At 39.9% G+C, this 12,696-nt stretch overlaps 1 protein-coding gene across 1 annotated transcript; it reads right to left on the bottom strand.

The window, feature by feature from the left end:
* Nucleotides 1-1,740: 1,740 nt before the first annotated feature.
* Nucleotides 1,741-11,740, bottom strand: LOC106943418 (huntingtin-interacting protein 1-related protein-like; the record flags this gene model as incomplete). Its single annotated transcript, XM_015026732.1, has 19 exons — nucleotides 1,741-2,782; nucleotides 2,864-3,103; nucleotides 3,332-3,393; nucleotides 3,474-3,597; nucleotides 5,146-5,251; nucleotides 5,356-5,456; nucleotides 5,581-5,643; nucleotides 5,785-5,815; nucleotides 5,931-5,989; nucleotides 6,089-6,199; nucleotides 7,541-7,677; nucleotides 7,831-7,938; nucleotides 8,034-8,120; nucleotides 8,257-8,404; nucleotides 9,780-9,974; nucleotides 10,164-10,265; nucleotides 11,125-11,241; nucleotides 11,339-11,427; nucleotides 11,515-11,740. Coding segments are annotated over 19 exons (2,115 nt in total), but the record flags the coding sequence as incomplete, so codon positions are not given.
* Between the last annotated feature and the right edge of the window lie 956 nt (nucleotides 11,741-12,696).

Raw genomic sequence — 12,696 nt, forward strand, 5'->3', positions numbered from 1 at the left:
CTCAAACTCCAATGAAGTCCATTGGAGTTTGAGGTTGTGGCGGGACAACGTGTGAACCTTCTGCAGAGCGAAGAGCCCGTCAAGTCGATGCGGATTCTCTGCACTGACCTTCTGGTGCTTCTTCTCCTGCTCGTATCTGTCGCTCCGCTCCCGCTGCAGCCTGTCCAGCTCCCTGCGCAGCTCCTCTGCCTCCTGACCAGCTGCTCCGCGGCCCACAAGTGCCTCCAGAAACTCCAGAACCCGCACCACTCGGGGAACCACCCCAACCAGGCACTCGCACCCGAACTTGTCTATGACCCGCTCAAACTCCTGGCCCAGCACCGCTGCGATGTCGTACACGTCCATGACGGTGAGCTCCGCCGCGGGTCTGTCCAGCGCTGACATAACGTGGGTCTCTGTCTGTCCCTGGTTCTTTAATTACACCCTCGAAATCCAGCATATCTCTGCTAACCTCAAAGCTTTCAACAGGCTCACATTAAGAGTGGAAATAATGAGTTTACGGAAGCACGCTGAGGCGTGTCTGAACGCCGAGGAAACCTGTTGGAGTTTGTTGACAGTTTAAACCTGACCAACGTCTGCGGTGCTGCTCTAACGCTGATGCTGCCTTCGGGTCAAACCGAAAACTCGGAAATTTAAGATTCCACCTATCAAAGTGCTGTGGCACACACTTACCCCCTTCTCAATTCAAAATAAGTCAATGAATAAAGTATATTAGCATATATTTTATGGCTCTTCTTATTCAATCAAGCTAAACGGTGAAGTTCTGTTTGTGCAAGTAATAATTTAATTTCAAAAACCATCCACTTCACAAGGGAACAGTGGATTAATATTACTATAAGCAACATAATAAAACATAAAACTAAAGTAGATTAAAGGTAATAGCAGTGTGTGCTTTCTCGATCACAGGCGCTGTGTAATTTATAGAAGTTGTCGTTTTTTCAACGGCTTTTGAAGACACCATTCCTCCTTCAAGTTATATACAAAGCACTACTGCGCATGTCAAGACGTGCATACGCAACCTTCTATGCCCAACCACCACATGCGGATGATTTCGCATGCAGTACGCAAAAACTTACCATTTATAAAACCATCCAGTCAAATATAGCGATTAAAGGATCTGTTTAAAGCAGATTAAAAACAAAATAAAGAAATAAAAAACATAGATTAAAAAAAACATTTGATACTTCATGGAAGCCCAACAATTACGTCCTCCAGACGCAAAAGTTTATTTCAGTAACCCAATTCACTAAGTGAAATTACATTATTTAGGTTAATTCTACATGGCTATTTTCGAGCCATTTCTGTTATTTATGATTTTCCACTAACAGCTAATGAAAACATAAAGATTAGAACATCACACCAATAAAAAAACATTTTAATACAGAAACATAGACTCGATTAAAACAGATGCTTGCTTATCCTTTTTTCTTATTTTTGTTACTTTTAATTCAACAAACAAGCCTCAACAAAGCATATTCGAATTTATAGAATGCAGTTGACCCATATTTAAAAGACTGACAAGTCAGCTTCTTTGGTATTATTCAAAAGGTTGGACTATTTTTCAGTGGTCTATCCTCCTTTTAGACAAAGGAACATTTGGTATTTCATTCAGTAACTGAAAATAAGTTCATATTGATTTTTGAAAGCATATTTCTGCTGAAACTATTTACTAAATTATACCCCCAAAAGCTTCCCAAGTTTGTAAATGGTATTTTATTAATGAAGCAACACAAGACCAAATTAAATCAAACATTTATTGTTTGAGTGACATTTACACTTCTTACAAGGAAAAAAAACACACCAGTATCTTTACTAAAATATATATATACATTAATAGATCTGAGTAAAAAGACATTCTTAAAGAGGAGAGGATGCATTTTAAGACCCTGCAGGAAACACTCAGAGACGCCTTAAAGTTGCTCATCAACTAACCCTAAATTTATATATTCAGCCTGCAAGAAGCGTTTGATAATAGGACATCTACAGCTGATACATAGTGTGCAAGCTTTAGGTCTGTCTATGCTTTAACACAGTATCTCTGCTCTCCTCTTGTAAAGGGACATTCGTGAGATAAATGTAGTGTAAGTAGCAGTCTCTTGTACAGACTGCAAATCTTTACAGGCAACATTTAATGCATCTATGAAGTATTATTCAAGGCCTCTGATACAATCTTGTTCAGTTCAGGGGGGGAAAAAAACTGCAAATTTGCACAAAAAGGCAAAACTAGAGGTATATCATACTTCTGCAACAACATGAACACACACCAAGTCATTCCCCAGTCTCCTTTCACCACTATCACAATATAAATAATACAGAACAGAGTATAGCAAAAAAAAAAGAGAGAAAGATGTGATCTAAAAGTGTGCAATAAGGCTGCCATAAACTTGATTAAATTCAACTGTTCATCAACAGGATATGTGGCCGATTTGTGTTTGCATTCCACATAAAAAGGTAGCAGTAGTTTTAATTTTTAAGTTATTAGTAATACAGAATTTTTAAAAAATGCCTAAAATAAAATGTTCTTAATATCAAACATGGAAAATATAAAGGAAAAACAGGGCAGTCCCTACAGGCATTAAGAGTAAAAAACAAGGAAACAGGCAGGAGGGCCGTTTTGGCAAACAAGGAATGAAAGGTAGAATAAAAATAAAGGAAAACGTTGAGAAGAAGGTTGACACTGGATTGTCAGTATAGCTGGAAATTCACAAAAAAGGCCAAATATTTCTTCTCTAAATCCGGTCATCCTGCAGTGAAGCTTTGCCATCCTCTGCATTTACTTGAACTGCAACATGAAAAAGAAGAAACTTTTAATTTCAAGTCGTGTTCCATTTTCTTATTTTTGACTGACTTTAGTTTTTATTACCCCTGGTTTCGATGGTATGTTGGGTTTTTGGGAGAGCATGGGTTTCCTCCCGAGGGGAGGCTTGCTGGGCTTGGGGGACATGTTGAGAGGACGGGGCTGCTGAACAGGTGACGGCGTGTCGCCGTTTCGCTCAGAAACTTGCTCCATAGGAACGCCGGCTAAGTCGTAGTGTTTCTTCCTGAGCTCACCCAGACGCAAACGCTCGTTCCCCAGCTGAGTTTCCAGTTCCAGCACTTTCACCTAAAGGATCGAGACACACACGCTGTTGTTTGTAACTAATGTTCGACGCATTCGGTTTTTCTCTAAAGTTAAATCTGTATCTCAGCTTTTCTTATCTAATTTTATCAACAAATTATTGTGTTGGTTCATGGCTGAAATTTTCCATTGAAGTATTCAGTCAGACTTTTCAATCGATCACCTTCAATACAGTTTGTGGAACAGCAAGTCATGGTTAGCAACACTGCTTACCTGTGACTCCATTTCTTCTTTTTTCAACTTGATAAGAGACATCCCAGAGAAGTCCATGGGATCTGTTCGAATGAAGCATATTAAGGGTTAGAAATCAACCAATACGTCTGCTGATCTTCTACACAAGTAAATGTGCACCCACCTTTGTCTTCCAGGTTTTCCTGTCCCGTCTTTGTTGAGGCCACGACTTTAGCAGCCATCTCGTTGACGTGACGAGAGGCCTGCTGGAGAACGCCCAGCCTCTTGCTGCTGCGGTCGGCCTTGACCTGAGAGGAAACAAGGAGATCAGCGTGAACAGAGCAGGTTTAGAGAAATCTTTTGGGTTTTCCGTTTAAAAAAAAAAAATGTCATGTTTGATTATCTGGAAACCGACCATGTTGTAAGGGTTTTTTTTTTTTTTTTTCTTTTTTCCATGAACTCCAACTTAGAAAGGCAGCTTGATGGGTTGAGAGCAGAAAATCCAATCTTACGTTAAAACATTTCGTAGACTTTACTTCTCTCTCACCAGAGCCCCGTTTAGATACGAGTTCATTACCCAAATTATTTTTATCAGGTCATTTGATCAGATTGTCTTCTGACACGGCCCTCAGCTAAGAATAAACATGAGTTTTCCTTTTCAGAACAAGTCCTGCACAATGAGCCAGCTGGCAGGCAGATTAGATTTTCCACATAGAACTTTGAATTTGACAATAATCTGTCGAAAGCTAACAATCAGATTTCTATTTTTAACGAATAGTTTTTTTTTTATTCCAGATGTTGTTGAAAAAAGTCAGATCAGATTGAAGCTAAATTATTTTGAAAACCAAAAGGTTTTTTGCCGTACTAACATTTAGCAAATTTCAAATCAGATTTCCATAAATGAAGTATGAAAGTAAAAAAGAAAAAAAAAAGAAAAAGGTGAATAAATGAGCATTGTTAAATAAATGGTTATTTGTTTAACAATGACAATTAGCTGTAGCCACATATTTTTTCTGTCTGAGCAAATTGATGGAGAAAATTAACTGAAAATGAACTTAAACAGTTTGACAATGTCCATGAAATAACATTTGGTTGTTACATTACTGCAGTTGAGTTAAACAGTCATGAGTGAAACGTCTCACTTGCACAGCCACATTGTCCTCTAATATAAAGCGTTCTTGTAACCTGGTTGTTCAAAGGATTTGGAATAAAGTAAAATTCTAGTCAAAACTTCAGCAGAAACTACAGGGTCAATCTGAATGTTGTCATTATTCCTGGACGTTTTGGTGTTTTGAATTATGGTTCTGGTCACAATTTGTTGCTCACCACTGCTGTGAATTACAGGAAGACAAGACTCACCCTAAAGATCTGACAGGTCTGCCTGATACTGTTCTCCAATAACATTTCTACTGACTTCCTCTTCCTCATTGAATAAATCATCATATAAATCTCGAGCATAAATTTGAGTTCATAAAGTGAAGGCATTTCTCTTAAGCTGGAACTTATTAATGCTCTGACAGCCAAGTTCAGCAAATGTAACACTAGGTTACTAGCTACGTTCTCAGCTGCCTTTTGCTCTACTTGTTCTTTCCTCCTCTTAAATATTTACCCATGTCATGGGAATAAATCTATAATTTGTGAGCTACAAGTCTAGACAAAACCAAAAAGGAAAAGTTGTAAAAATTGCCTTTTAATGGACAAGATAGAAGACTAAATTGACACATTTCCCAAACCTTACTACCGAATATAGATTTTTAAAAGTTATGAAGATTACATTACATTGGCTTTATATGGTAATGTTGGTGTGGAGTAGAAGCCTCCTGAACATGATATTTTCTAAGATGTTAGATGATTACCTTTGAGGCAGCGACCAGCTGTGCTGTACTCGCAGCGATCTCATGCGAGCAGACTATCAGCTCCTCATATTTACCAGTGTGCAGCACCACCTTGTCAGCAGAATCTCTACAATTAGAAAAAAACATGAAAATTACATCACCCCTTCAGCCTCTTTTCTGCTCACACAATTCAAAATAGGCAACAAGACAAGACGGTAAACAGGAACTCACACCAACTCCGTGGCTCCCCATCCCACGGCCTTGGCAGCAGAGATGAGTCCCTCGGTCCAGCGAGAGTTTCTGGCGTAGAATTCCCTTATGCTTGCTCCGCCCTTATAGAGAAACGCATCAACGCATTTAGACGAGATTTCTGAATGAAACGCCACCACTTGAATCTTAATCGGCGACGAATAAGCCGTCTACTTTGAGTTGGAAACTTAGAAAATAGTGACTCACCCTCCCACCCTCAACGATCTCCTTCTGCAAGTCTGTGGACGCTACGACCAGCATGCGGATGGCCTGAAGGAGGATACGTGTGAAACTGAGTAAGAAACTCAACATATGTTCACACGAATCATGAATAAGAACACACACTAAGCTTGTTGGTCTATGACAAGTTTGAACATTGTTTAAAAGAATAATAAATAAAAAAACCCTCACCTTCATCAGATCAGTGCAGCTGTAGAGGATTCTGGGAAAAGAAGTGGGGTTTAACAAAAATGTACACAAAATTTTAAAAAATGATTAGAAACCAATGTCCGAGTGGTACAGATGAATTTAGATATGTAAAAAAAAAAAGAACAAACCTTTCATTGACCTCCAGTTTTACCCCTGATGTGTCTTTCCGTGCCTGATTCATCATTTCCTAAATTGAAATCCACACAGGACAATTATTATCTGCAGTAAAGGCACAATTTAAAATAAAATTTTTGAACAGCGCGCGCTACGGTACGTCACTGCTTACATCAATCCTGCGTACAGCCTCCTCAATAGCTGCTGATGTTGCTGCCATTTCCTTATCCACCAGATCTCCCAGCTCGCCCTGACGGATGTCCATTCCTTTCGGCCGCAGCTCCTAAATAGAAAACGCAGTCAAAACCATTTCAGTCTGGGTTTAGGTGGAAAAAGAAAAAAAAACTAAAAGCATGTTGCAACAAAAACAAATGGGGGGGAAAAAAAGCAAAGCAGAAGTGTTAATCTCAAGCTGCATCTCTCAGAGCTCATTCAGAGTTTCTCTGGGAGACACGCAGTGCCAAACATCTGTTGGCTCCACCAGGTTAAGCAGAATGAAAGATATTTATTAATTTAATATTTTACGCTAGCAGCATTATCTCTCTCACATAATTGTTTACCAGAACGCTTTCGGCAAAAAAAGGTTGAACTAGTATGAGTGGAAGAGGTGCCAATAATTGTGCCATTGGGGATGGTGTTCAAAACTAAAGTTTCCTGAGAAGTGTAACGTTGTGCAACTGCCGTCCCCAAACGACTACCTAAACAACATATTTCAGAGATTATACTGCTGATGAAAATATAAATGTGACAGTTTGTCCACTGAGCTGTTTTTTTTTTTTACAAGACTGTGCAGTAGAGAAATCATATCACCACAATTTATTTTCAACAGTAATCACAACTTTTCATTCTAAAAAAACAACAACAAAAAAAACATAGCAGCATTTAGTCCAAATAACCATTTGATCACAGCAATTTGTATTTAATTTGTCCCAAAAGCAAGAGAAACTGAACACTTAAAGTTCATTTAGACTGTTTAGCCAGACTAAACATCAAACCACCACTTATCTAAAGTGTACTCTTGCTAAAAAAAAATATTAAAATTGATTTGCAAAACTCAAGAGAAGGATACTAAAACAGTTCCATCAGGACAAGAGCATCAATCCCCAAAACATAAAATCTACCCAACAGGCAGATCATCAACATGTTCACAGTTATGCTGCTGAAGCTGATTTAACCCATCCTAAGACCACAGAACCACAGAAACAATGAATAAAATACACATGGGTCCAATTACCAGGAATAGTGACTTCTCAAGGCCATTGGTTACCAGATTTGTTTTATGTGGCGTCAAGAGTGAGGGGGGTAAATATATACATGCCACACCTTTCAGATCTTTATTTGGAAGAAAATAATTTTTGTCCCCCATCACATAAAATCCCAATAAAAACACATGGAAGTTTATATTTATAACTTTAAAAGAGCAATGTTTGAGCCAATGAAAAGTTACACATGATAGCAGAACATTTTTTATTTTCAGTAAATCAGCTCCATTGGTCATAATTTGCAAAACAATCAACAACTGTATTATTCAAGGAGCCATCATCTTAAAAATGTTTTGCAAAACAGTGAGGACAAAAAGTGCGATGCACAGCATCTCTGCAGAAATCCTACTGTTTCCCCTCACCTGACCCAGGTGCAGGATCTTCTGCACAATCAGTCGAACAGAAGCTGGATCGGCCCTCTGCAGGGTGTTCTTGGATTTCAGCTCCTTCAGGTACTGCAGACTCTGCATGGCACAGCCTCTGCAGTTCTCCGTCAGACCTGCAGGACATCACAGTGCAAAGACGCTCTGTCAGCAACATTTCTGCAAGGCTTGTTGTCCAAGAACAAACTCGCTTTAAAATTAATGCTTCTGCAGACATATGCATGTAAGGAGGAAGTGTGATGCGTGTCCAGCAGTTCAGTGTTCCTTACGATCAGCTTGGTCAGTGGGTGCCATGTGTGCCGTAGCGCTGCCGTTGACGATCGTGTCCGCGGCCAAGTGGGAGAACTGGGTCAGAGACCTCAGCAGCCCGCCAGCGTCTGGTTACGAGAGCATAAAGTAGGGGAGCAGATGGTTACATCAGATAACCTTTTGAACCGACTGCACTGCGTCATGAGGAGGAGAAGGAACTCACCCTCCATGTTGCGCAGATAATCTCCATGTCCCTTTTGCATTTTGTCGATGGAGCTCAACGTGGCCTCCGCTCGATTTATGAGGTAATCTGTGTGTAGGAGAAACAAAAACCAAATCCAAAATATTTATACACGCTGTGCTGTATGTCAACATCAAGTTCGTATTTATAATGAAGGATTTAGCTGCTTTTAATTTTAGGTATGTGGGTTTTGTAGCTTTCGGACCTGGAGAGCTGGTGCAGCGTATGTGCAGAGGATCATCCAGCTTGGCAACAGCATCTTGGATGATGTTCTCAGCTTCTGATATGGTGCCTTGGAGCAGAGCAAACTGCTCCTCCGAAAGCTTCTTCTTCATCTGTTCCTCCACACTGGTCTACAAATAAGCACACAAGAAGAGCACACATGTAAAAACAATGATTAACGCGTACAGTATGCATGCGTCAGTACAAGTCATCCAACCCAACAGCAATGCATCAGTGTATTTAAAGAGCTTAAAACGTGAGACTATTAATCTGTTTGCAGGTGTGATCAGTCGCTGTAGCAGTTTACCATAATACATTGACTAATCTGAAGTGTTGCAATCACTCATCTTGGGCCTCCTTCTGGATCTCAGCTGAGCAAAGCTTCTGGATAGATCAGCAGACACAAAAGAAGCTGATGCTTTTGATAAGATTGTTTTGAAAACAGCCAGATCAGGGTGATGCCAAGGCTTTGAGTTCGTCACTGGATAAATGTTCACAAAGCTGGTCAGCAGTTCTTAGAAGCGCTTGATTGTAATGTTGCCAATAAATATTTTTATGTCGATTTTTGAGCAGCGTACAGATAATTTTTAAGAAGCCATTCTTTAAAAAGGTAAACAAAGAAATATATATGATGCTCCTTTTATGGCTTTATTGTCTTAATTGATATCAGGCCCCATTCTGATCACAAACAAACTCTTCTTAGTCAAAAGAAAATCATTTTAATCAAAATCTGACAGAGCTATAAATACATTTTGGCTTTACTGCTTTTTGGTAGAAACTGCTGAATAATTGTGGTCCTACTTATGATGAAATTTAAAAGAAAGTAAAAACTACGGTTATTAAAAGATGAACGGCGTCTTGTTCTTAAAATTTTTAATTTTAACATTTCAATAATAATTAAAAAAATGAAATGCGTTAGTGGGCTGTGCTGTTTAAAGTTAAAATATATCCAGAGTGATCAAGTCAAAGTTCCTGGCAGCTAGTGAGGCAACACAGCAGGTTTTAATGGCTGCCGTTTAGACCTTTGTAATTTTAAACCGTTTTGTCTGAAGAGCGACCCGTTTTACTGTCATGACAAAGGAGAGACAAAATCCCCTGATGTAACCAAAAAACTGTAAATTCAACAATATTTTACTCATTGATGCTTGATATTAATTTGAATTCAGTTTTTCTTTTTCAGTCGATATCCACTGGTGTCCATATAGGCCCTGGCTAAACTTCAGCTATTGATTGTCTTCTTTTCACAAGGTGCTTATAAACTGGACTTGAAGACGTTTATCACTTGTTTAAAAACAAAATATTAAGTTGTCACCGATTTGAGAATATCAGAAAATGTAACCTCACACACAATTTAGGTAACAGAACAACAGTTTTGACATTAAGAGCCTCTTTCTAGCTCCCATTCACATTCTGTGACGGGTCATTGATGGTCCATTTGACATTTACGGTGGTCGTGTCTGTTTATTTTAAAAAGTAACGCAGTGGGACTCCTGCGTCCTGACTGACCTTCTCCCTCAGTTTGCCCTGCAGCTCTCCCAGCTCCCTGCTGCTCCTCTCCCGCTCCTGCTGAAGCGACGACTGCTGCAGCTGCGCCTCCTGCCGCAGAGATGACAGCTCTGCCTCCTTCTCCCTCACAGATCGCATCAGGCGCTCCTTCTCCGCCTGCAGAGCCGTCATGCTGCTGTTCATTTCCAACGATGTCTGGCGAGGAAAAAAGAAAAAAGAAAAGAGAGGGTGACGAGCAAAGCCAGAAGAAGCAGATGGCCGTGAGTGAAAAAAGGAAAAAATCCATGCGGAAAAGTCTTGCGCTTCGCCAGCAGAACTGGTGATAGCTCTGAATGGAGCTGGCTTAGCAGGACATTGGTGAAGTAACTGCAGACGCTCTCTCACCATCTCGCTGCTCTGCAGAGTCGCCTTCACCCGTGTCACCTCTGCCATTTTCTCTTCCAGCTCTCTCTTCAGTCGCTCCATCTCAAATTTCTGCTCCTCCATCTGCAGAGACACCACCTCATGAGCGCCACAGGGTTTTCTGAAGTATGCTTAAAATAACAGCCAAATCTAATTTAGATTACAAACCATTTCAATAATCTTAGTATCAAAGTAAAGCTGACAGGAGACTCCATCAGAAGTACAAGTGTCACAGCAGCTGCAACAGTTTTCAGGGAAATTAAATCAGGATTTTCTGTCCCTCATCAGAGTTTTTTGGCCTTATGCAATATAGGAACCTTTTAGAAATATCATAATCAAGGCTACAAACTTTTGAAAACCTTAGCTCCATCAGTGGACAAAGACTAATGCAGCCGAGATAAACTAAAGCAACTTTACAGAGGTTTGGCACAGGTAAGCACCAGCTACAAAACTGGAAATTTCCTGTGTTTTTACTTGCTGAAATTATTTATATACGTTTACAGTTGCTTGTTTTTTATTTGTTTAATATCCACATAAAATTTTTATACATTTATAATAAAAACAAGAAACTGCCATATTTGACTCTAATCAGAGTAAATTTTTTTGGAAATTCATTGTAAATAAAAAAAAAAAAAAAGCAAGAATAAATTCAGGCTATTTTACAGAAAACCTTTTAAGACCACCAAACTATATACTCAGATTTTCTTTGGCACTACTGGAGCTCCATACAACATCTTTTTGATGTTTCCTGCTCAATTTCTCAACTCAGATGCTCTTATGGGATGCCGCTGTGCTCCAAAAACAATCAATCTATCCCGCAAAATAAAATAAATATCACATTTATTTATTTTATTTGTTTAAAATAAAATAAATAAAGTTGTGTGGGGCTTAATGTAATCACACACACATTTCTTGTGATCCCAGTTAAACAACAAGCACCAACCTTCATGTCCGCCTCCTGTTTGACTCGTTCCACCTCGAAGCTGAGCTGCTGCTTCGTCCTCTCCACTTCCTCCTGAGTCTGCTGGGTGGCCGACAGCATCTTCACAGTGTCTGCGCTCTGTTAGCACATTAGCACACTCAGCGTTACAACACAAGGCCGTCTGGCCACAGTCTAGCTGAAAGCAAACATCTCTGAGCGACTCTGGAGTCTGTACCTTGCGGAGCAGTTCAGCATGGCTGGCCACCAGCTCTGTGTGTTTCTCCTTCAGTTTGTTGTATCGCTGCTCGGTCGCTTGAGCCCTTCCTTCACATTCGGAGATGATCAGGTTGAATTATCTTGCTCATGCTTTGCAGGATTTGCCAAACAAAGTGCTTCATTAACGCATCTTACTCTCTGCCTCCAGGAAGGTGCCCTGTAAACTCTCGTGCTCTGCGTTCCGGCGGCGGTTCGCCTCCAGCTCCATGCGCAGCTGCTCGTTTTCCACCAGCGCGCGCTGCTTGAGCATGCGCTGCTCCTCCAGCTCTGCCTCCAAACTGTTGATTTGGGACTTGAGTTGCGTGACGTAGCGTTGAGCCTTCAGGACCAGAAAGTAGAAAAAGAGTTGAGAAAAGAAGGTTTAAGTTAAAATCCAAAGGCTTTCAAAGGTTTTAACACCACCCTGCAGCATTTTGTCAGATTTAAGTGACGGACCAACACAAACTAACAATTTTTTTTAAAAGATACAAGTCTTTGGGGGTGTTCCTCTACCAGTTTTACAAATCTAGAGACAGAAAATGTTCCCCTATTTTTTGCAAAACAGCTTGAGGTCAGTCAGATTAAAGTCTGAACATCAGTGTTCAAGTCTCACTGGACTGGACTTTGACTGGGTCATCGTATCACATGAATACGCTTTGATCTAAACTCTTCCAATTTAGCTCCGGCTGGATGTTTAGGTTTGTTGACCTGCTTGAATGTGAATCTTCTCTAAAGTCTGAACTCTTTTTCAGCCTTCAACAGTTTTTCCTCCCAGGTTGTCTTAGATCAACTCTTGATCAGTTTCTCTGTCCCTGCTGGAAAAAGCATTCCCACAGCATGATGCAGGTACCACCATATTTCACAGAAGGGGTGGTGTGTTCATGAAAATGTACAGCATAGTTTCCATCACGCCTAGCATTTTGTACGTACCATAAGCCAAGAAATACCAAACACACGTTTGCTGCATGTTCAACATGACTTTCTTTGTCAATACCCTTAATGTCTGTCCGATCCATCAATGTGGTTGACCGTGCCTTGGTACAGCTGCAGCATTCTCTTTCCATTTTCCATTTAGTGTTTTCGAAGATGCTTAACGCTCAGGATATTGTTTTATACACAACTCTGCTTTAAACTTCTCCACAAGTTCCTTGCTCTTCATGATGTAATTTTTTCTCAAATGTTCTCTTAAAAAAACCCTTTGAGGCTTACATATTACATGCTAAACCTTAACATGTTTATTTGTAAAAAAAAAAAAAAAAAAAAAAAAAAAAAAAAAAAAAAACAATTTTTTTTTTTTCTTTTTTCCTTCCTATTTCCCCTCCCCCCCCCACACACCAA

Source organism: Poecilia latipinna, unplaced genomic scaffold (assembly GCF_001443285.1).
Source record: "Poecilia latipinna isolate Pla-1442-1.1 unplaced genomic scaffold, P_latipinna-1.0 Scaffold5287, whole genome shotgun sequence".
Taxonomy (NCBI): domain Eukaryota; kingdom Metazoa; phylum Chordata; class Actinopteri; order Cyprinodontiformes; family Poeciliidae; genus Poecilia; species Poecilia latipinna.